Source organism: Xenopus laevis, chromosome 3L (genome assembly GCF_017654675.1).
Source record: "Xenopus laevis strain J_2021 chromosome 3L, Xenopus_laevis_v10.1, whole genome shotgun sequence".
Classification (NCBI taxonomy): domain Eukaryota; kingdom Metazoa; phylum Chordata; class Amphibia; order Anura; family Pipidae; genus Xenopus; species Xenopus laevis.
In genome coordinates, this window is record NC_054375.1 from 141925235 (window position 1) to 141950570 (window position 25336).

Consider the following 25336-nt stretch of genomic DNA (forward strand, 5'->3'; position numbering starts at 1 on the left):
CCCAGCCTACCTAATTTTAGATGCACCCCTCCGTGCAGATTCTGACCTCGGAGTTCACGGCAGCCATCTTCTTTCTTCTGTCGTTTTCTGAAGTTTCGTCGCATGCGCAGTTGGAGTAAATTTCCAGCCCCGAACCACTGCGCATGCGCCGAACGTCTCAGAATTTCGGCGCATGCGCAGTCGTTCGGGACCAGAAATTTACTCCAACTGAGCATGCGACGAAACTTCCGAAAAAGCTAGAAGAAAGAAGATGGCTGCCGTGAACGCCGAGGCCAGAATCTGCATGGAGGAGTGAGCAAAAAAAAAAAAATAGGAGCATTTATCGGGTAGGTAGGCTGGGGGATAGGGGTATTTTTTTTATTACAGGTTGAATTCTCCTTTAAAACCATGAATTGCACTTTGGCTGCCAACAGACGGAAGGCACCATTCATTTCAGCAGAAACTAAAGGGAAATGGGTTACACTGACCTAAGAGGGCAATAGTTTGTTTAAATAGAGTGGGCAGTGAATAACAGCTTGGCACATTAGTAGGGAGGGCAGTGAGTAGTAATAAGGGAGTAAAAAAGAAAGGGGTCTGTAGACAGTTTGACTGGTACATGTAGAGAGAAAGTCCTACCCAAGCCCATCATGTAATAACTTTCCATAACAGAGAAAAGATAAGTCACTATTAAGCCAGTCCACCCTGAGAAGAGAGGGCAAAGTAGGCACCACCTTAGAATGCAGTGGGGCCCAGGCTTCTTTAAAAGACATCTGGTGGGACTGAGATGCAGCAAATGAACTAGGAGATGTTGTCCAAGTGAAAACAGTTGGGCCCAAGCAAAAGTGAACACCAGCCTGACCAGACTCAATTCAAAACAGGCACCACTTGAGCGAAAACTCAACACAGGACAGCGAATAGACCGCAACTGAAAAGGTGGTAATTGCGCGGGCCCGAAGAGCCCAGACAGCACCACACGCGTGAAGATGGCTGAAGATGTTCTCACTTTGGCGTGCCTGCCTTCTTGGGTGTGGTTGGCCGTTTGCTCTGCCAGAGATGGCCCTGTATAGTGAAGGCGTCGACGCTCATGGACATGGTCTTGCTTGGTATCTGGGTAAAGCGCTTTCGGTCTGAGCTGTATTTGTAGATGTCTTCTATCATAGACAAGCTGATCGTGCGAGGGCCGATGCCAGCCAAGCGGTTTAGCTCCTCCGTCTCGGATGAAAAGGCATAGACTGCCCGGAACTGACAGCTGTTGTCACGGAACAGAATCAGGAAGTGGTTGCCTGGGCTTCTCTCCATTTCCTGAAACAAGGACATAGCGTGGGTGAGAAGAGCAGGAAAAGTTGTAGGCCTAATCACATTCTGACATTTTATTAAAAGACAACTGGTACTCACGGCTTCCCACTTATAATATTAAATATTTTTAATATTTTCCCTCCTTTTTAACTGTTATATTACATTTTCACCATAGTTCCCCTTTAATTATAAGCTTCATGATAATGAAATCGCAAACTTTCTAAATACAATCAATTAAATATTCTCTACTGTTTCTGAAAGTTTATATTGACTATCCCTCTCTCAGCATCGGTTTCTCTTCATTCTGTCTTCATGCAGCAGTTGGGTGTCAGATGAATGATCCAATATATCTTATAGGGGGGCTCCTTTTGCCTAGCAGAAGAATTAGATCTCACTCAAATAACTGATTCCAGTACAAACAAAATCTAACAAAATAACTGCCTTTTGCACAAATTCTGCATGTAGAGAGACATGATGTCTGGTGATTTTAATAGAGTGAACTCTAATACATCTTCTAGGCAAAAGGAGCAAAATTCATGTTTTCATGAACACCAGCCCAATGCAAATTTTGATACACTCTCCCCCTTGTCTTATTTTCCCTGCACCCCACTCCTGGGGGGGCAACCTGAGCATCTGCAGAGCCATACAAGCAGCACCAGTCTTGCAAAGGAGATGTTGAAATTGTATCTGTCACATACAGGCTCATTTTAGGTCTTGCCAGGCATAGGATGGCAGAATGTCCGGCACATGAACATGAGAATGAACTGCTCTAATTACTGCATTACAGCCAATCATTATTGAACGGAAGGCTTAAAGGGATACTGTCATGGGAAAAATGTGTTTTTTTTCCAAAACACATCAGTTAATAGTGCTGCTCCAACAGAATTCTGCACTGAAATCCATTTCTCAAAAGAGCAAAACTGATTTTTTTATTTTATTTATTTTTGAAATCTGACATGGGGCTAGACATTTTGTCAATTTCCCAGCTGCCCCAAGTCATGTGACTTGTGCTCTGATAGACTTCAGTCACTCTTTACTGCATGTTGGAGTGATACCACCACATCCCCCCCCCCAGCAGCCTAACAACAGAAATGGGAAGGTAACCAGATAGCAGCTCCCTAACACAAGACAACAGCTGCCTGGTAGATCTAAGAACAGCACTCAATAGTAAAATCCAGGTCCCACTGAGACACATTCAGTTACATTAGGAGAAACAACAGCCTGCCAGAAAGCAATTCCATCCTAAAGTGCTGGCTCTTTCTGAAATCACATGACCAGGCAAAACTAACTACTAAAACAACTAAAAAAAACTATGGGAAGCTCCAAATACAGGATTCTGCCAAATCCTAATTTGCATATGCAAATTGTGGGCAGGGTCGAAATTTCACTTGACTTTTCGTTACAAAACAAGGAAGTAAACAAATTTCTTTAAATTTTTCCTTTCTGACCCTAATTTGCATAATTAGGCTTCAGATTAGTTTCTGTAATCTTCCACAAAGGATTTGGGGATTCAGCCGAATCCAGAATAGTGGGTTCGGTGCAAACCTAAAAAACTACACTTGGTTCAGGAATGAAATTTTATATTCTAGAGTGAATTATTTGCAGTGTAAACAGTGTCATTTAGAAATAAAAAAAATACAGACAGAATCCCTATGAACATTTGCCGTACACTTACCTCTAGAACCTTGTTCTTCTGGGATTCATTGACTTTGCCGGCGAGGCAGCAGTGAGATAAAGCATTGTGTATTATAAACTTGTTTGATTTAGCGCTTGGCTCTTTATAGAGTCGGGGACCTAAGTGATAAAAACAAAATACAACAGTCAGAAAGTCCTCGGCTCTACAGGTCAGAGATTGTGAGCATATTCCCTTGGGATTGTACAAAACATTGCAGCGAAGAGCAGTAAAAAGAGAGAAAATAATATATACCAGTATATTCTGGGATGGAGGCAGGAGATGATGCTGTGGATGCAGCGTCCCAGTCCTTGTCCCCATTCTGAGTAAAGGGACTTTTGCTTGGAGACATTGGACCAGAAGGTGACATGGCTCTGCGGGAATATGAGAGTAAATAATGATGGAAATGGAATGAAATGCTGCAACTATTGACTTGATTATGTGACTGTTAAGTCAGTGTTAGAAGTGTCTCATTCTGTATTTAGCAGGGGTGACCAGTGGACAGGAGTAAGCAGCGGTGGTGGGGTGTCACCATTGTGTTGGTCCCACCAATATTCACTTGTGTGTTTGCTAATGCAACAATATCACTCATGAATGGCATCTATTTCACCAAATGACGCCATTCTCAAGCTGTCCCTATGGACGTACATCTCGATAGAACATTGGCCACCATTTTCATACAAGTGAAACTGTCGTCTGGGCCTTTTACATTATTGAACCATTTCATGCTGAATGTCAGGCAGCGCTGCATTAAAGAAATTAGGCAGACGACTAGGGGTTTGAAACAAGGCCCCCCCCACACCCCCTAAACTTTGAGTTCACTGCATAAGTCAAATTGTGCCATTTCTATTCTTTCAAGCTTATACCAATGCAAACTGGCCTCCGTCTTTTCTCATCCTTACCTTGGGGATTTGGGAGATTTTCTCATAGTGCTAAAACCGCTTTCATTGCCGACAGTGGAGAGAGACATTGTGGATTGGGAATAAACCTTACTGAGCTTGGAACCTGAAAGCAAAGCACAGGCTTAGTTTAGGAAACTCCTAACGGCCCAAGTTGCTACACACAGGTAAATCCAAACACTCCCCACTCATACCTAGTAGGCCTCGAACTGGACTTCGGGAAATGACCGAGTCGTCTCGGAAGACGGTCTTTGGGCGCGGCTTTTTAACTTGCCGAACGGTCATGGGCTTCTGCCGTAGAACTTTATCCAAATCCTCCATGATCTTCAGCTGATGTCGCCGTTCATACTCTTTCCTTGTGAAGTCGCCCCTCCGTGTTACGACTTCCTCCTCTTTGGGCTTCTGCTCCTCCTGTTGCTGCTGCTGTCGGCTTAGGAAGAGAAGAAATAAAGGACTTAAATGGGTTATTATTATACTTCTTGACTCATGCTGGAAGAATGGAATTAAAGAAATCCGACAGTGACTCAAAGCATGAGTGCATAGGTTTCAGCTGGAAAAAAAAAATGCTAGGTTGAAGAGTCCACAAAAGCAGGCCACGTCCTAAAGTTACCAAACTATGCCCGTTGAGCAAACAGGCCACACCTGTTGCGAGCTTCTTTAAAAGGTGGACTATGGCAGGTCATTAGGAAATCTATGGTCAGCCACTCTAAGAGACACTGGCAACTTATACAAGAATAAAACTGTGGGCTGCATTAGTAACACCATCATAGAAATGATAATAAAGTAAAGTAATTTCACATTCCATTTGACATGTAAAAGGGGAACTGAAAAACTAATGTCCTCTGAAAATGTTCCTTATTGAATGTATACACTACAGGTAGCTGCCATGCAGGCTAATTCCCCAAAATGTATCCTTCCCCAGAGACACATACCTTGCCTCCTCCTTCTTATCTTTCTCTTCGTCTTGCCATTGTTTCCTTTTCTTTGCTTCTTCTGTCCTCTTCTTTTGCTTCTCCAAGAGAGATGCCCTTCTCTGTGCCATCTCGTCTTCTGTCCGCTCCTCACCCTGCAGATAAAAGAAGATGGCAGCCCATCAGTTTTAGTCCTAGCTATATTTGCAAAGTCAAGCTTGACAGAGACTAAAATATAAAGTGGATGGGTTGGCTATGATATGAATGTGTACCCTAATAGTCTTGGAGGCCGAGCTAGCTGGTTTAATTGCTGTTTACCTGCATGGCATGCCCTTCTGTGATGGACAGATTTGTTGTGTAGACTCAACACTGGCATTTTGTTAGCACCAAGAAAACAAAGCAGATAGAACAGGCTGGGCAGTAAAGTGGTTGAGTAGATGTACTCATCACTAACCTTAAAAAAGAATCCAACTCCCCCTCTCTGCACTCCATCTTCTCCTGGTGTTCCCTCCAGTGAGTCTGGGCCTTCAACCTCAGAATCTTCTGTAGCCCTTAAATCAGACAGTGGTATTTCTATCAAACTGCTTCTCTTTGCTTCTGTCTCTTCAGTCCAAGTGGCCACTCCACTACTCTGTGGCACCACAGAAGCAACAGGCCGCATGTTACCATGACCTTCCATAGCTGGGACAGTCTCTCCATCCTCTTCTCCCTCTAGTCCCTTATGAGTAAAATATATGGATGTCTTTGTCTGATCTGGCACTTTGCTTGGGGAGAACTTGCGCAGATGAGGTATAGTATCAACATTATGTGGAAGAGTGAGGACTCTGTTTACAGGTGGGATCTTTAGCTCAACTGGCCGATTTGTCTTGGGACTTTTGGGTGTTATAGGCACAGGTTGGACTGACCTCCTTGCATTGGGCTGAGGGGACCTTGGAGCAAGACGGATTGGGGAATGTGAGGGAGATGCAGGTAAGGAGGAACGAGAGGCCTGAATTTCTCTTGTGAGGCGAGCAGGAGGTGAAGATCTGGGTCGATGTTGAGGTGGTGAGGCTTTTGGGGCTGGTATGACCCAGGCCTTGCTTTCCTTTTTCATCATTTTATCCTGCTGGTCAGACAGCCTTTTCATATCTAGCTGGAGGGATGACAGTGCATTGTTCAGTTTAGATACAGCACGATTGTAATCCCCCAGATTGTTGTCTAGACCTTCTTTTGCAACATCAGGTGAGAAGCTGACTTGTTTCTCACCTCGGGGTCGCATCACTGCATCTGATAGTTTTTCATCATTGCTTACATCTTCTGGGAATTGCTTCCTCTTTCCTTCATCTTCCAGCTCCTTGGGGAGACCTTCATCTGGAGATATTTTACCTTCTTCCACCTCTCCCTCCTCTCCATCCTTTTTATTAAGCTGAAGGAACGCACTCTTGCCAAGCCGTTGGCGATGCTTTGCAAAGATGGCTTCAATCCTTTTCTTTTGTGCCTCAATGGCCTTCCGTTTCTCTTCAAGCCGGGCACTCAGCTGGTTCATCTCAGAATTTAAGGCCGGACTCTTCACAGGAGACTCCTCGGCCTTCTGAGCCCATGTGGTGGTATTGGGAGAGTTCAAAGGCAAAGATGAAGGGGAACTTTCTGGAGTTATTTTGGCATTCATTTTCTTCTTTTGCTCAGCAAAACTGGTCATTTTTGTCCCTGCCCCTGAACTGGAATCTGCTTGGGAGCTGAGAGAGCTCCGACTAGACTCCTGAGCAGGTTTAGTCTCCTCTGCATCTGAGTCCAGGCTGTTGTCCCTTAGAACAGAGTCATCATCCCGGGAGAGCCTCCTGGAGGTATTATGTGTCCTATAAACGCCCACATTTGGGGTACCCACTAACTCTTCCACTTTGGGGGGCTTTGCCTCCTCAGGAGAATGAAGATAAAATCCATCTGGTGCTCCATCTGGCAGATGACGTGCCTCTGAGCTATGAATAATTTGCAGGGCCTCTTCAATTGTGGGGAGGTCCGTCTGTACCCCTGAGCTTCCAGCAGTTTTATCCTGAGCATTCGAATCAGAGGCCACTTTCCCTGTAAGCGGAACCTTCTTCAATGTGCGAGGTTGCATCTGAAGTTCAGCAACATCCTCAGGGGGGGTATAGGTGGCGCGGGTGACACAGCTGGGAGACTTTGGGGGGTGATTGAGGCTGTCAGAGCTGACAGAGCGCATGATGTTTACAGGATTCCCCATCACAATATCTACATCACTGTCCAAGCCAAAGGGAATGCTGAAGGAGACTGCTTGAGACAGAGGATGACTGTAAAGGGAGCAGATAAAATGTACATCAGACAATGGAATACAAATGTGATACATCACTTGGTTTCTTCCACCTCAACATACATACCTCAGAGGGTTCTTTACCCATGCCTTTCCAAATCCTTCCATGTGGGACATTGAGGAAGAGTGAGGAAGGGAGCCTAAGAATCAGAAGAAGACATGTTGGAACAAAAGAAGAAAAATACAGATAGCTCACTTCATAGCAGCAGATCAGTTGCCTTACCAGTGTTGCCAGGCCGGTTGAAGTTAAAGATTGGGGACCGGCTGCAAAGAGAGGGATGAAAGGATTAAAAGGCTGATCATTTCATTCATTATCCTCTGTGTTTTCTGCTTCACTCCTAAATTGCTTTTGATACATACCCCCCACTTCGTGCACTGGAAGGAGTTGCACTGGAAGGAGTTGCACTCTCACTGTGCAGGTACACGTCTGCAATAGAAAGTCAGGCTTTGTGAATTCTACACACAAGACTTAACCAGAATTCAGTTGTATATAGTCATGTGCCAACAGGGTAAAACAACAGGGAAAACCAGACCAACCTTTGGGCTGCACAAAGTCGGGTTTGACTACTTCAAAGCACAGGTAAAGATCAGCCAGGAGAGCAACGAGATTAACCTGCATGGAAAAATATGCATTAACAAGAGAGAATGAACTGACCTGGAGAGAGAAGAAAGGAAGGGTGGGACTTGTGGTGGGAGCAATGGAAGAATGGAGAAGGGGAGCAAGTAAGGCAAGGTAAGAGGAATGCTAGAATGGATAGGTGAAGATGGACATGTTAAGAATAAGATCAATGAAGAGACAAGGTGATGGAGGGAGGAATGGAGGAAAAAGGGAGAGGAAGATAGGGTGGTATGGATGGAGGTATAATGGGAGGCAAGTATGGATGAAGGGAAAGGGAGGAATGGTTGGATTGGGACAGCTGGAGGGATGGGTGGAGGAAGGTACAGACAGAGGAAATAAGGATGGACAGGAGACAATGAGTAATAGAAGAATGTGAAATGGATAGAAGATATATAGACAGATGATAGATCGATAAAGTGATAGATCTATATGAAGTACAACATAGGAAGGATGAAGGAAGAGTGTGTTGTGTATGGTTACCTTTAGGGCGGCGGGAACATATAGTAGATCCTCCAAGGAGAGGGGGCAGGAGGGTGGCAGGTGTTGAGCATAAAACTCTCTCAGGAGCTGCAGGTTATAGAGACTGTCGGCCACTGACATGGTGTCCTTCAGGCAGATATCTATGAAAGAACAGAATGAAGACAGAAGATCTCTACTAGACCTGCCTCTCATCACCATCTCTCATTTTACCTTAGTAAGAAGATCCGCTTACCTTGTAGCCTGAGCTGAGTGGGGCAATAGTAATGCACAGTGGCTGCGAGAGCGCTCCCATTAGACAGGTCCCTCAAGGATGAGACGGCAGTAAAGCAGGGGGTCTGGCTGGAGAGAGCTTTATCCTTCCGATAGCGGATCTACCAGGAATACAAAGTGGTGTTAGGCATCCCTTATCCACCAGATGGAGTACTTACACACACAGTTGGGGCAACAAGAGGAAATGGAGATGTCTAACGGGTGTGAATATCCCACCACAATGCTTTATGGCAGAGATGTCCAACCTGCATCCCTACAGATGTTGTGGAACTGAAATGCCCAGCATTGGGAGGAGGGGAGGGTGGAAGTTATAGTTCAACATGAGCTGGAGGGACACAGATTGGATATCCATGCTCAATCAAACAAAGGCAAAGGTTTATGGATGGATATTTCAGTGTGTATCTGTATATTTACATTCTCTGTGCCATCACACAGTCTACACAGTACGAGGCGCTGCCTGGAATTGAACATGCAGTAACTACGAGGGGGCGCAAACACAAACACAGCAGGCAAGCTGCAAACAGAAAGGAAATGGATGGGAACAAAAACCGTGGGGGGGGACATTAAAAAAGGGGGATCCAAAATTAGAATAAAACCATACAGCAAATCTGCTTTTCTTCCCTTTACAGATCCGTGCAGCCGACAATAGAGCATTGAGGAGATGTCATTGATTCTATGGACAAAGGCAATCGGTGGCATCCTGAGCCCTTAAATGTTTTGGCCTCATCCCATTATTACTAGTCATGGATATAATCCCAGGGCTAATTAGTAACCAGCACGCAGTCACGCCGCAGTCATCGCTGGTTTCTAAGCAGCCGTAAAAAGTACCAATTAGCCCAAATGGGCAGATATTAAAGGCATGAGGGGGTCAACCGTTTGAGTTATCCGGCAGATATTGGGACATGCAGCAAAACAAATGTCGGATGGGGAAACAAGAAGAGAAAAATGTTGCTCTGCCGGCTGCTTTAAAGGGCAGGCGCGTGGGGCAATAATGTGTCAAATGTTCAGGTTCTGCAGGTTTTCAAAGAGCCCTTCAAACATTTGTTTTTAAGCTTTTAAGTGTGAGTAATGTTATGTGCGCCCTGGCGTGCAAAGAAGGAATCCGAACATAGCTGGATCTTACTACCTCCAGTAATCCACTGGTTGCTATGAGTTACTACAGCTGAAGCCAAAACTTGCAACTTTTATCCCCAAAAAAAACTAGAATAAATTTAAGGCAGACATGATGGCAGGAAGTAACTTTGCAGCACCCCCAGCAGCAACACAAATGTAGGCCAGCCCAAGTTACTGAATGTTGCGGTTACCTGATAACCCACATGCAGCGGCAAAAATAGCCACAAGGTGGCCCTGTTCCCTCAATATACAGAACCATCCATATGACTAATAATATTTCTGTTTTTGGAGCCCAATGGCTAAACTACAGCTTTTTACATGAATCCTGGTGTTACATATATTTGGTTTCCCAAATCAGTTTTGGTATTTTTACTTATTAAGAGGGAAAGTGTGGGGGAAGCTGCTGAGGCCTGTGTGTAGCTGCAATGCCAGGGCCTGTATTCAACATTAACTCACCAGCAGTCGGCAGCAGGTCTGGACTGGGATTCAAAATAGGCCAAGTAAAAAGAGGCCCAACCAGTGGGATGGGGAGTTTAAAATGTTTTTTTTTCTGCATAGGCACTGAAGGCTGGCCCCTAAAACTGCCACCCTAAACATGGGCCCTCTAGTGCGTTTACATATGGCCCTCTATATATACAGGTTTTTTTCAACTGGTAAACTGGTCTCTTGTCATGATGTAAACAGGAGTAGGATCTTGGGTCACTGTGGTGTGAGCGTTCTATTATAATCATAGCTAGATTCTCAGCCATAAAGCATGGATGAAGTGCTGCTTTGTCAGGAAAAGGAAGGAAGCTTCACCATTGGATTACACCTCACTGTATGAGCAGAAAAGGGACTATAAGAATGACATGGAGCTCCCACCCACAAGTATAAATCCCAGACATACAGAGAAGGAATGTTCTGAGCACTGGATAAGTGAAGGCCTCATACACTGCCTTTTATTTCCCCTTAAATCGAGTTTATTTTTAATACTTTATTTATTACAGGAAACCTCTGCAGCAATTTTAACATTGGACATTTTTCCCCCACGCAGAATGGTAAAAATAAGGAAGAAATACAGGTTTGGTAAGGCTACAAAGAAGTGTGTTAAAAAAAAAAAAAAAACTATATCGGAAAGAGGGAAAAGTAATGGTTGAATAGTTGATAATGCTGGCGTGCACAATACGTTACCACGGGAGGCTTATTCCCAGACTCCTTTAAACAAAAAGCGATGGCATGCTGAATGCAACGGAAAAGAGCAACGGAGAGTGTCAGGGCGTCTTCATATTGGAAGGGGTGACAGAATGACAGACACAGAGGTGGGGATGGACAGTGCTGGGGGTGGGGCTAAAACAGTTCTTATTCTGCACCCCCACTGATTTTAAGGGGTGCATTGGCCCCTGCCTCAATGCAACCAATCAGTTGCTTGCTTTTAGCACTATTGCTACACTATACTAATAAAAGCTAATTGCTGATTGGTTGCAAAGAGAACAAAGGCAACTTTGACCATTAATACAAAGTTCAGTGATAAAAAATACCTTCAAAATGAGAACAGGGTTCCCCTAAATGGTACTCACAAATCTGGCCTTTCTTGAACACCATCAAGCTCATTCTTGAGACCAAAATGGCTGCCTTTCCCAAATGATATCTGCACAGCATTGGCCAAATACAGGAGTGCGTGTAAGCAGTGCAGTCCCACCACACACCACAGGTCCACTGTGTGACCCAGTATTTGTACAGTCCAAATGCTCACACCTTCAGCTTTGAGGGACCCAGCTGGCTAAAGAGTCACTTTAATTTATCAAGAGAAGCAGATCTTCTGTCAATTTACACCTGAAAAGACCTAAGATGCATGTGAACATTCTGACTGACAGCAGGATGACATGCAACCCATGGATAACCAACTTGGACAATCAGATTGCTAAACTCAAGAGTGGACCAGATTACGAAAGACGTCTCTCGTGCTGCTCCCCCAACAATGTGGTTCATCTACAACCAGATGTTACACTTTTAAGCATCAAAAGATGTTGACCATAAAGCACCTACCTAGCCTTCCACTCTCTTGTTGTGCAAGGCACTTATTATCCTAAAAAGAGTTCCGTGGTTTCTGCAAGGTTCAACTTATCAAGGGGGAAATGAATATCTGCACTAGAGAGGGACTCTTGGCCAGAAACCACACAGATAAATGGCTAGAGTTTCCTGCCAACGTCTTGAACCAAAATGACTTTTAAGGGACACAGCCTCCCTGCATTGCCTTGGACTCTTCTCTAAATCCAGCCCAAGACTGCACTGAAAGACACGGCTAATGGCAGATAGTCCATAACTAACCACAGTTGAGATTTCCACACCAACAGCAGATCCTGAAACATGTCCAATGGTTCCTACGTGTAAAGCTAGTTGTCACTGTTACATTGCTGGCATTATTTCCCCATCAAGCAATTTTAGGAAACTATCCAAACCTCATTAGAGGTCAGACGACCCCATCGGCCCTTCTAGAGAAGAAAACCCAGTGCTGCTGATCGGAAAACCAACTCACATTGTAGAAAATGATTGCACAGCAGAGAAAGCCATATTGGCTTTTACTGGGAGTTACGCATATTGCCTTGAGCTATGCATTAAATCTTAAGTTCTGTCAGACGCCTAATGGCTGCCTTAATGGACGTTTAATGCACAAATACAGATTGCCACAGCTACCGGAATAGGTCTGTGCGTTCACATCAGAAGCTTCTAGTCTACAATGCTACAATGCTACAGTGCTACAATGCCTGTAGACATAACAAGCTATTGCTTCATAGACCCTGATTAGTTAAGGCAGAATAAACGGAAGATCTACCCTCTATGTAAAGTTGGCCATGTTGTACTTTCCTGTACACAGAACTTCACGTGTTCCTCAACGACAGCGGATAAACTGGTATATTCAGTTTAGGTTTCGTTCCAGGAACAGAACTTGATACACTTTTCAAGTTAAGATATTTGGAGATTTGCAAACCTCTTACATATATTTATGCGTTAGCACCTTCAACACTGGCCCATCCTCTTACAAAACGATGAAAAACATGAAATTAAAAAAAAAATACTTAACAATGAGGAAACAGAAGTAGATAAATCCACCAAATTGAAGGCATGCGGCAATGGAACTGACCAGTAAGACGGACACGTTTCCCAAGGCAAAGTTTCTAGACCTCAGCCCAATGCAGCCCCACCAGCCTGCAGGTGCCAAGGTGGGACCCTTGTGTAGTAGATTATAAACAGGATGAGGCAGTTCTGTTGGAGGCGGATAGGGCTTAGGTTGAAACATACTGCAAAAAAAGGCATCACCTCTTAGTCCATTGGTTGGATGGGGAAATATCGACTATACATCTTCTAAGGCAGCACTGGCAAAGCCATATGAATTTACAACTCGTAGTCATTTACCCAACAGTTCTGGGGACCTTAGGAACAAGGAAGCTAGCCATTCACCATGGTCTAAGAGGGTGAGCAGGCCGTTGGCAAAGGGTTATGGGATATAGCAAAGCAAACTAAATAGTCAGCGAGTTATAAAACATATAGTTAGAAACACTTAACAAGCAACAAGAGAAGTCGGGAGGGCCGGAAGAAGATAGATTTAGAGAAGATAATAGATACAAGTCATGACAAACATCTAAGGGAAGTCCTACGGCAGGGTTAGAGATCGGACAGCATAAATACTCTCACAAACGCCAACACCTATCACATTGTACTCACTTTTAGCCCTTGTGTCATCTCTCTCTCTCTCACACACAACATACACACACACACAACATACACACACAACGCCATATGAACATATGAACAACCTGTAAATGATATCCTAATAAAGGGAGTTCTAACAGGTGATCATCTATTTTAGTCTAGTCGGCATTGAGTTTAAGCTTAATCTAGTCTATTCCATTCAGAAATGTCCAACTGGAACTGAAGTGACCCAACTACATCACTGATCTGCCTGTCCAACTGAAGTCATGCCCCTGTTCCACCGTGCTTCTGTTCATGACCCAGCCCCCAAATGTGCTCCCTGCTCTACTGCAGCTGACGATTGGGTGACAAGTTAATTTCTGACAGAAGTTGACATGTCTGGTCCAATCACAACAGTGCCTAAACCCACATACACACAATAGTTTTACTGGGTCCTAACAATGTGTTTAACCAGGGATGGAAGAAGATGGAGAAGGCCCCATGCAGATATATTTTAGATTTCATATTTTAGGAATTGGTGGGCTGCGAAAAGTATACCTGCCCTTTCCGCACCGATGGTAATGTGGCCCACTGCTGTGAAGAAAGATGACACAAGGGCTGCCATGGCGGGAGCACACAGACAACAATGATACCAGTGCACCTGATAAACATGTACCACAAAGGACACACACACAGTGTTACATCCAGGAACATAAGACACCAGGAAGAACACACACAGTTGTGCTTATACTCAACACATCCAACAGGTGAGCGCTGACATACAATACCAGACTAGGCGTGTGCACAGATACAGATAATGAGCCATGGCATTGAACAGAGACCCATGCACAGGTATAAACACACAAAGAAATACAGACAGGCAGAGAAATATAAGCAACATCCTATCCCATAAACCTTTGCTCTTTGTAATGGCCAAGCTTAAGGCTGTTTACATTTGCATGCACATCATTCAGTAACTAACAGTACCATAGGAACAGGCAATGGCAAGGAGAAAACAAAGATGACCATGCGGGAAAGGGTTAGGGCGAGAATGGTGGGCATAATGGAAGGAAAACAAGAAAAGCCACTTACAGGGACCAGTTTCCAGTACCAGCGGGAGGGGCACTGGAGAGAGAGAAGAAAAAAGGAAGGAAGGGTAGAGAAAGGTGAGGGGCAAGGAGTGAGAAAGGGGTAAAAGACAGATAAGTTGTTGGAAACCAAGAGCAGAGAGAGCAGAGATTGATAGAGTGGTAGAAAGATGCATAGTGATACACAGCAGATAATATAGGGATATATCCTATTTCGCTATTGTCTCTTGGAACTCATGGGAACATGGAGAATCCAGAGACAAAGTGGGAGAACCAGGTACATGGTGTTCTGTTCAGGTACACAGTGTAGGCTATTGCAATGCCTGTGGGATAGTATAGGGTCTCTTTCTACAGGTGCACTTATTAACCAGGATATGCAGGTGCCGAAAAGAAACAATGTGCACAGACGCCCGTGTGGTGGTGAATACATATACTTGGCCTCAACCTGTAGTATAAGGGAACCAATGGAATTAGACAAAACCCAACACAGGGCAATGGAAAGCTTTAGCAGTAACAAAGTTTAGCATCTCTAGGACTGAAGAGAGTGGCATTTGTTGAAAAGAACCTATAGGACAATCCAAGCCTGTGACTGATTAAAAACAGCATTCAAAAACACAGTCTACATACTTACCCCAACTTGGTTCTGCCCGTCTGGGGCAGATAACTGTTTCTTCCCCTGCTCCCGTTCAGCTCCTTCAAGAAGATGGTTATTTACCTGGTGACAGATCAGTGTTACAATTACACAAAGTAAAGAAGAAAGCATTTAGTCTGCCTGTGCAATGATACACAACACAACAGTACAGCGGGAATGTAGAGAAAGCAGGAGTACTCAGTATGACAAATACAATCAGTAACAGCACTGATATTTTAATGCAGTTTTATAAAAGGCAAAGAGGTCAGTGGTAAACACAGGTGAGCAAGGTCTGCATGAGTTCTCACCCAGATCACTGAAACATAATCTATAGCTGACAATTTAGTGGCAGATACTTGATAATAAATGGGCTATTCCTGGATGAGTTGACAGCTTATTGGCCTCTATATAGGATGGAAATAGTAACCCCAAACATTGGTTAAGACTGAAATATCAATCAGAAAGTGTGGAAACCACTTTTGGTGATTTATATGGTTCTCTTGAGATGGGGCAGCATGGGCCTCCCATGCGATCCACTTACAGGCTCACGGGACAAAGAATTGGACTAGTCCATCTCTTTTGTGACCTAAGTAGCCTCCAAATCCAGTGTGGGATAGGAAACGAAAGTTGGCATGACCTGCAAAGAGTCTGGATTTGCATACCTACCTTATCTACCCAATTGAGAAGCTTGGTCTCCACGCTGGTCAGGCTAATGTCTGCTTCTGGAGGGAGGGGTGCAGTGCAATGGATAGAGTAGAGCGTCATCAGAGAGTCAATGAGAGAGAGGTGGGCAGCCTGTAGTGAGCAGAGGTTTAAGTAAACATCAGTATTTTCCATTCACATGCAATCGATAGCACTAGGTCAACTCAGTACTTCTATAGATTTTTATATGGCTGCTGTAGAGGCTCAGCATGAATCTACTTAAGTTGATATTTATGAACCTACAGAGGCACAACGCCCATTCTTTTACAGACACACATTAATCCCAATTATCCATTACTCCATTTTCATGAATCTCCACTCCATGGGGGAAAAAAAAACACCTTGAGGTGCCCAAACTGGGGAACTCAAGGCACAGAATGGGGTAAAGTTTAACAGGGTGGGATTGGAGGGGGAGGTTAGTGGTTATAAACTGTTTTGAGTATATTCAGAACTTTATTAGGGCACAAGAAAAGTGAACATTAAGTAGCAAAAACAGATATATTAGCCTTAGAGAACATGGAATTCACCCCTACTCCTGCTGGAAGCCCCCTATGTGTTTCCGTGCCATTCCCGTGACACAGGACTTCTAGATGTTACCCTTGGGTGTTCTGCCATGCAGATACAGAGCGTGACCCTCCTTCCCTCTCACATCATACAGAGTTGCCAACACTGAAATGTTTTTATTTTCCCAGGGACACTTTCCAAAATTATCCAAGGTTGTCTTTTCCCAGGCAAATAGAAACTTCAGTCTCATGTTTATAAGCTTGGCTTGTGCGCGTGATCCTTATGAGTAAATCTTCAGTGATATTGAACTCACACAGCTGGAAAACATGGCACCTACGCATTGTACAGGTACAGACACAAGCTCTTCTAGATAACGCCTGCAGGCACCACCAGACTTTATATACAGTCACAGTCACGGGCAATACGCAAGTCCATGCTATTCAGGAAAAACTCTGATTTCCCATTAAACCTACAGATAAGGGCCTTCATCATACACGTCATCTGGACACCAGCTATTTTATGACCACTAGATGGCAATGCTTTGATTTAATGCAACAGAAAATGAGAGAAAAAATATGGCGGCTTCCGTGCCTTTGTATAAATGCCAAGATACAGAGGAGGAAGGATCCAATAAGCAAGGCTCTCATGTGATATTTAAAGTTAATAAACTGCAGTTCAAGACCACTATATGTGTTCTACATCCAGCCACAATGGTAAAGCTACCCTGGGCAAAGTTATCACGAGTACAAATGCTACTCCCCACTAACCAAGCAAGTATACTGTATAAACAGCCTAATTGAAGTACAACCCTCTGCTATTGGTGGATTCTGAAAATTGTAGATCAACAACAGAACAGGGTCCATATTTTGGACAACTTGTCCTATAAATATCTATTTTGCTTTGGGTCCACTGCAACCAGTGCTCTTCTCAGTAGAGTCAGAAACCTGTACCAAAGTATGCACCTCTCCTCTGCACAATAATCACCCATAACTGATGACTTGATGCAGCAAACATCCACATGCTTTGGCCTAGGGACTCCTGCCCACCATAAGCCCATAGCCTAGGAGACAAGAACCTATTTGAGCTGTATTAAAAGGGACATTGATTCTTGGGAAGAAGGGGTTATTCTTCCACTATATAGAGCACTGGTAAGGCCCCATCTAGAATATGCCGCACAGTTTTGGTCTCCATCACTCAAACAGGACATTATTGTATTAGAGAGGGTACAGAGAAGGGCAACTAAGCTGGTAAAAGGTATTGAAAATCTTAGCTATGAGGAAAGACTGGCCAAATTGGGGATGTTCACGCTGGAGAAGAGGCGCTTAAGGGGTGATATGAGGACTATGTATAAATATATAAGGGGATCATATAAATAAGCTCGCTAATGATTTATTTACCAGTAGGTCTTTCCAGCTGACACAAGGTCACCCATTCCGATTAGAAGAAAGGAGGTTCCACCTAAATATTCGGAAGGGGTTTTTTACAGTGAGAGCTGTGAAGATGTGGAATTCTCTCCCTGAATCAGTGGTACAGGCTGATACATTAGATCGTTTTAAGAAGGGGTTGGATGGTGTTTAGCAAGTGAGGGAATACAGGGTTATGGGAGATAGCTCATAGTACAAGTCCGGTTGTCATCTTGGAGTCAAAAAGGACTTTTTCTCCCTCTGAGGCAAATTGGAGAGATATCAAATGGGGTTTTGCCTTCCTGGATCAACTGGCAGTTAGGCAGGTTAAAATTTAGTTAAAATGGTTGAACTTGATGGACGTGTGTCTTTTTAATGTTACCGTTTCTATTTGGCCAGGTGGACACACCCAGAGCCATCCGAGGTCCTCAAAGAACCATTTCCCTAAGCCTTCTTTAATCTGAGCATTTGAAAAGGATTTTGGGACATTCCTGGAGGTGTATTGTAGGAACACCCTGATCTATATCTCTACTGGAAGGCGTGTTTCGGCTAATTAAAAAAGCTGTATTTCATGGCTGACATGTCAAAATGAATTGCTAGAGCCTGCCACCCCTAAATCTAACCACCTTCCCGCAGTGGGCAAGGCAAGAAAGAGTCTGCCGAGGATCCTGCTAGTAACACAAGCCCTTGCAGGAAAATAATAAATATACCTGTCCCAGCTGCACAGAGTTATGTACTGCCCTCCCCCCTAGGCCCAATAGTCATCACATAGAAAATGTTTATACAGACACTTCAGAGCAAATATATCACTTAGTACTGAAGCAAACAAAAGTATTTCTTATTTAGGGTGGACAGCACGGTAATCTCCTTGCATTTTCCATCACACTTTGCCACTTTCGAGGGCTGTCATTTGGTGCTGCCCTGCAAAATACAGGGAGGTATGCTATACACACACACACACATAAACCAGCCCATATTTAAAGGAACAGTAACATCAAAAAATGAAAGCGTTTTAAAGTAATAAAAATATAACGCAGTGTTGCCCTGCACTGGTAAAACTGCTGTGTTTGCTTCAGAAACACTACTATTGTTTATATAAATAAGCTGCTGTGTAGCAATGGGGGCAAATACAAGAGTCCTCTGCACTCAACCCATTATCAATATATTTAAGACAGAGACATTTTGTGCATACTGCTACTAAAAAATGCCTTACCCTTTAAACAACACAGGGATTGTTTGTCCATATATTGCAATATATTTAAGCTGGCCAACTACGTCAAAGTCATCCCATATCTGGCCAGTCCTATGCTCAATTTTCATCTGATTCATGAAGAATTTTATCCCTTCATTTGTTATAGCATATAGGTTACACAGCAGATAAACTCTGTAGAACATAATGGTGTTATCGGTTATCCGCTATTTAACCTGTGCAATATAGACTTTTTTCAATTTCCCCCATTGCTACTCAGCAGCTTGTTTATTTGAACTATTGTAGTGTTTCTCAAGCAAACACATCAGTTTTACAGTACATGATATTTTCATTACTTTAAAAAAAAAAAAAAAACCTTTCATTTGTTGGTGTTACTGCTCCTTTAAAACTTATACACTTATAATAGTGTCCCATTGGAGAATCCATGCGCTCACACACAAACCAGGGGCCATGCCTACAAGCTAGGTTACATCAGACAAAGGCTGAAGAGAGGCGGGTCTTAATCACACACTTCTTCCTGACACTGAACCTACTTTTGTTTCCCGTCATGTGATCAGGGAGTGAGACACCGAGTATCACAAAATGGCGGCTCAAGGTAAAAGAGAAATATGTAGTACTGTGCATATGCCAGCTTTATAAGATTTTTTATAAGAAGATATAAGGAATATTAGGATGTAAATTATGCGTTGATTACCTTTTTCCAGAACATATAGTTTGCCTTTAAGCCTGTTCCTTTTTCAATCCAAGCCCTGTTGGTGAATTACTATTGAATGGTGTTTTTTTGTAGGTGCTGCAGAACGGTCATGGTGCAATGATTTTCTGGTGCCGTACTGTTAAACCACTTCAGTCATGGGTTCAACTCCAACCAAAGCACTATCTACCTGTATGTTTTTTCCAATGTATATGGATTTTCTCAAACATTCAGCATCTGTACGCCTGGTTTTGGGAAACTACATTTTTAAGTTCTGCTGGAAGCAAATAGTGTAACATTAACACCAGCGAATAACTGGGGCTATAAAAAAAATAAAAAAAGAATAAAGCCTACTAGTCATAATGAAATAGGAGGTGCAGGTTGTTCAGGTTATACATTTAACCATGTTAATTAGAGCCATAATTCTTTATAGGTTTATATCATGGTTATTAGTATTTGTCACTCTAATTGAAACCTTTTGGCACTTGTAACACACAAGATTTGTGGGGTTCTCTTTGCATAACACAATGGTTTGGATTCCTTTAAATCTATTTAATAAAACTTTAGCCATTTATCTTGCCCAAACCATTATACATATATTTATACTATTTTGCCCACAGCTCCAATTGGCAGCCACTGATGCAACTGGATGTTGTATACTTTGATACGATGGAAGGGAATGATTGATTTGGATTGGCTGTCTACTCAATGCCAGTGGGCTGCTGCCAAGGACAGTAAAAAAAAATAAGAATATAGTCATTTTGTCACGAAAATGTAATAAAAGCTTCAGCATACTGAAATGTATCTCCTTTTGCCTAGAAGATGTATTAGAGCTCACTCTATTAAAATCACCAGACATCATGTCTCTCTACATGCAGAATTTGTGCAAAAGGCAGTTATTTTGTTAGAATTGGTTTATTCTGGAATCAGTTATATGAGTGAGCTCTAATACAACTGCTAGGAAAGGAGCCCCCCCCTATAAGATATATTGGATCTAACTGTCAATGAATATCTGACACCCAACTGCTGCATGAAGACAGAATGAAGAGAAACAGATGCTGAGAGACAGATAGTGAATATAAAACTTGACTATTTTAGAAATGATGCAGAATATTTAATTGATTGTATTTAGAAAGTTTATTTCAGTATGATAGAAATCATTTTAAATTTTCATTTTCGTGATAGTTCCCCTTTAAGACCACTGCCTGGTTGCTGTTCCAAACTGAACAAAAGAGCTAAAAAAAATGCAAAAACGGCAAAAAACAAGTAATACAGACTAATTGACAAAAGATCTCAGATCATGGTCTGCATTACATCTCAAAGGGGAATTTGGATTAAAATCCGTAAAGTAGGAGATGGTTTCGATCAGAGCATGTGCTAGTTATGTACTTATCAATAGAGCGCGTGATCCAGAGAGACACCTAAACACAGGCGACTTGCCTCTCCCCCTGATTCACCCGAGGTTGTGCCATGCTCTTCACTGGATCAACCAGCATATTCTCAAATAATGTTGGAGTACTGAACTGCTTTTGGTTTACATAAGCAATGATTCACTATATAAAGTTGTACAGTCATGACACACACGGATCAGCTACAGGGATCTTCACGGCACCTTTGCTCCCGGAACTTCACAAGACAAATACGCTTTATTTATATAACATGTCTGACTTTCACTTTGTCACTGACTAAGTTCTCCTGCACTGGCTTTCCGCATATTTGCATTAAGGGTAAGGGCACACCTGGCAATTCGGGGAATCCGCTGGCTATAATGAAAGTGGCCTGCGGCATGGCACATGCAGAGCTTCGTATTCCGAAGTAGCCTCAACTTCGGGCGACTTCTGAATACGAAGCGCCACGTCATGCCATGCCGCAGGCCACTTTTCATTATAGCCAGCGGAAGACAGGGGGAAGACGTTCAGGGAAATTAGTCGCCCCCAAAGAAGAGGCGATTAGTCGCCAGGTGACAATCTCCCCAAATCTCCAAGGGCTGCTATACCTTTATTTGTCACAGAGTATTTCTATAATGCCCTCCTGCAGGGTTATAATGCTCTAATATCCATACCTCCCAACAAAAAAGATTTGCTGCACGGGGCGCTGCATAATATTTTGACCATGCCCATTTTTGCCCAATTACCATCTTTGTTTTACATTCGGCAGGTTATGAAAGTTTGAACACATTTCTGTGATTTTTATGTGTCATTACAGTTTTGCTAATGAAGGTGAATTACGCTTTAAGCTGCTAGTTACAGTTTCCCCAAGAGACCTGCTTATCTTAAATAGTTACAAAAGTATCTTAAGTATCTATTTTAGGCCAAAAGCCAATTAAGTTAGAAACGTTGTATTTTTTTCTGGCTGTTCGGTGCAGGAGATCAAAGAGAAACTCTGGACATTTCAATAACAATCTGGGACTGTCCTGCGAAAAAAAAGGACAGTTGGGAGGTATGAATACATAGCCAGCAGGACGTGCAGCCCAGGGAGCAAGGTCTAAAAATCACAGCAGGAACCATTACGGTACAGAGAGATACCATAACAACAGTATTTATTATTTTTCTTTATTTATATAGCGCAAGCATATTCCAAAGCACTTCCATATGATTGGGAGAGGCCATACTTCCTCCCTTCCCCAGATAAAGTGAATTACAAATCAATAACTTTGAACATGGGCCTCCTGTTCCAGCATTTGAGTGTGTGACCCATGAAGCAGACGGTGTGAAATCTATACTCGGGGGGCCTCCAACCTATTTTACCCTTGAGCCACATTCAAATGTAAAAAGAGTTGGGGAGCAACACAAGCATGAAAAAAGTTCCTGGAGATGAGAAATATGGACTATGATTGGCTATTTGGTAGCCCCTATGTGGACTGGCAGCCTACAGGAGATTCTGTTTGGAAGTACAACTGCTTTTTATACAACCGAAACTTGTCTCCAAGGCAGGAATTTAAAAACAAGCACCTTATTTTAGGTGAATGGGAGCAAGACCCAAGGGTGAGCATTATGTTGCTTGTGAGACGCTGCTCTAATATGTTACTGTCTTTTTAAAGGTAAATGAACAAAGGGTCAGTCCTGGCTACCAGCAGGGTACAAATTTCCCTTTAGCCATGAGAGATCTCTCAATAATCCCCTTGTTTGAGTATAAGGAGTGCACGGATCTAAAGTTACTGGATCTTATCAAGAGCTCCTTCTGAGCCTGAGCCCAGATCTGGTTACAGAGGGCAGATTCCAGAGCTGACTGGAAGGAATATCACCAGGTACACTGAGCCGGCCAACAGACTCATGCGCCTACAGGTAAATAAATTAGATTTTCTTATACAGTTACTGACCCCTCCATACACTCACATAAATTATATATTCCCATATCTATACTAACTATAGAGTTTAGTATCACAATAGCCTTTGATATTATGTCTGTCCAAGAAATCATCCAAGCCACTCTTAAAGGAGAAGGAAAGTCTTCTTGCACTTGGGGGTGCCAAATGTTAGGCACCCCAAGTGAAAGTATTTACTTACCTGAAATCGGGGTTATACCAGTGAGCACCACGGAGCGATACTCTTTCGGCTTCTTCGTTCTTCAAATTTCCAGAGGCAAACGCATGCGCAGTTGAATGAAATAGGCAACTTTTTAGATAAAGTTCGGCTCAGTGGTATAACCCCGGACCAGTGCAGTTTTCTGCTGATTCACTTGGGGGTGCCTAACATTTGGCACCCCCAAGTGCAAGAAGACTTTCCTTCTCCTTTAAAGTCATTAACAGAATCAGCATCACAACATCACCCGGCAGTGCATTCCCCAACCTCACTGTTCTAGCGGGGGGGGGGCCCTTACCCCTCCAGTCCGACCCTGATCCTCTTTATGGGTAAAAAGGTCCCCTGCTATTTGTCTATAATGTCCTCTAATGTACTTGTAACGTGTAATCATGTCCCCTCGCAAGCACCTTTTTCCCAGAGAAAACAACCCCAACCTTGACAGTCTCCCCTCATAATTTAAGTCTTCCATCCCTCTAACCAGTTTAGTTGCACTTAGTCTCTGCACTCTCTCCAGCTCATTTATATCCCTCTTAAAGGAGAAGGAAAGGTTAAAACTAAGTAAGCCTTATCAGAAAGGTCTATCTAAATATACCAGTAAACCCCCAAAGTAGTGCTGCTCTGAACCCCTGTCAAAAGAAACACAGCATTTCTTTCCTTCTATTGTGTACACATGGGCTTCTGTATCAGACTTCCTGCCTTCAGCTTAAACCTCATTGCCCTGGGCAAGAGCATGCTCAGTTTGCTCCTGTTCCCCCTCCCCCTCCCTTCTCTACTGTAATCTGAGCCCATAGCAGGGAGAGACTCAGGCAGGAAGTGATGTCACACCATGTTAATACTGCAGCTCCTATCCTAAACAAACAGACTTTCTAGAGCTTTTTACTCAGGTATGGTAAAACATTCTACAGAATAAATATAGCATTATAGCTTGCACTATTGCAGCTAATCTATTGGCAATAAAATGCCTCCGTAGCTTTCCTTCTCCTTTAAGGACTGGAGTCCAAAACTGCACTGCATACTCCAGATGAGGCCTCACCAGGGACCTATAAAGAGGCAGAATTATGTTTTCATCCCTTGAGTTAATGCCCTTTTTTATACAAGACAGAACTTTATTTGCTTTAGTAGCCACAGAATGACACTGCCCAGACAACTTGTTATCTACAAAATCCCCTAGATCCTTGTCTGTTAAGTAAACTCCCAACACACTGCCATTTAATGTAAAACTATTCACTATTATATTATTTATTATTTATATTTATAACCTTGCATTTATCAACATTGAACCTCGTTTTCCAGTACACTGCCTATAGTTCAATGCAAGGCTGTCTGGTACCTGTAAGAGTAACTGGCTAACTTACAGAACCACGTGACTTAACATACATGGGTCAGACACAAGACGCTCGCTGTCTATCTCTACTACTATTCCAGGTGAAGACTGTCTGTATATTAATACAGTTTTCTCCCAGTGTGCCTGCCTAGGCCCAATTTATGACCAAAGCCAAACAAAATCATCTGAGTGGCTAAATTGTAAAAATCCAAGCAAAACATGCAGATCTTGACAGAAATAGACGGCTTTATTCACGTTTACTGCACTGCTGTCCGCAGTGACTTTGCCTAATTTAGCTCACAAAGTGGATGAGATAAAAGGCAAATGCAGAACAAACAAACCTTTGAGCTTTAAAAAACAGGGACTACATAATATCTGTGTCTGTTACATGGAAAAACTAACAGAGAACCAGACACACACAAATATACAGGGATTCCAGGAGAAAGGAGCACACTAGCACCCTGAAACCCTATGGGGCTGGTGCCAAAGTTTGTAAGTTTAGCAGCACACCAAAAAACCTAAAGGTTGGTGCTCATTGCAGGAATTTCACTTATCACTCATATGTGGAAAATTTAAGTTGTATAAAAACATACCCTTCAATTCATATGCCGCCTCCTCCTCTCCTGTGGATAACGCAGCCCCCCCCCAGCACATGATTACACACCTAAGGGCTACTAACAACAATTTCCAAATGCAAACAAACCGTACCAGGCTCACGTACCACAGGTAGTGTAGAGCAGGCAGAGTATGTCACACACAGGGAGCATAGGGCAGGCAGAGTATGACACACACAGGGAGCATAGGGCAGGCAGAGTATGACACACACAGGGAGCATAGGGCAGGCAGATTATGATACATACCGGGAGCATAGGACAGGCAGAGTATGGCACACACGGAGCATAGGGCAGGCAGAGTATGACACATACAGGGAGCATAGGGCAGGCAGAGTATGGCACACACAGGAAACATAGGGCAGGCAGAGTATGACATACACAGGGAGCATAGGGCAGGCAGAGTATGGCACACACAGGGAGCATAGGGCAGACAGA

The 25336-nt window shown here is 43.2% G+C and overlaps 1 protein-coding gene across 3 annotated transcripts in view; it reads right to left on the reverse strand.

Moving 5' to 3' along the window:
• Nucleotides 1-257: 257 nt before the first annotated feature.
• Nucleotides 258-25336, reverse strand: part of camsap3.L (calmodulin regulated spectrin associated protein family member 3 L homeolog) — a 63610-nt gene continuing 38531 nt past the window's right edge. Inside the window, exons 3-19 of one of the 3 annotated variants that reach the window (XM_041587123.1) lie at nt 15599-15727; nt 14933-15016; nt 14306-14338; nt 10715-10762; nt 8394-8532; nt 8162-8301; nt 7600-7675; nt 7423-7489; nt 7286-7326; nt 7130-7202; nt 5212-7042; nt 4779-4912; nt 4041-4276; nt 3850-3952; nt 3203-3321; nt 2951-3069; nt 258-1281 (exon numbers count right to left, since the gene is read on the reverse strand). In XM_041587123.1, the coding sequence (XP_041443057.1) occupies nt 979-1281; nt 2951-3069; nt 3203-3321; nt 3850-3952; nt 4041-4276; nt 4779-4912; nt 5212-7042; nt 7130-7202; nt 7286-7326; nt 7423-7489; nt 7600-7675; nt 8162-8301; nt 8394-8532; nt 10715-10762; nt 14306-14338; nt 14933-15016; nt 15599-15727 (3675 nt within the window). In that variant the 3' untranslated portion in view covers nt 258-978. The remainder of the gene's footprint in view (nt 1282-2950; nt 3070-3202; nt 3322-3849; nt 3953-4040; nt 4277-4778; nt 4913-5211; nt 7043-7129; nt 7203-7285; nt 7327-7422; nt 7490-7599; nt 7676-8161; nt 8302-8393; nt 8533-10714; nt 10763-14305; nt 14339-14932; nt 15017-15598; nt 15728-25336) is intronic. The other 2 variants (XM_041587124.1, XM_018253601.2) reach the window with 2 other exon arrangements.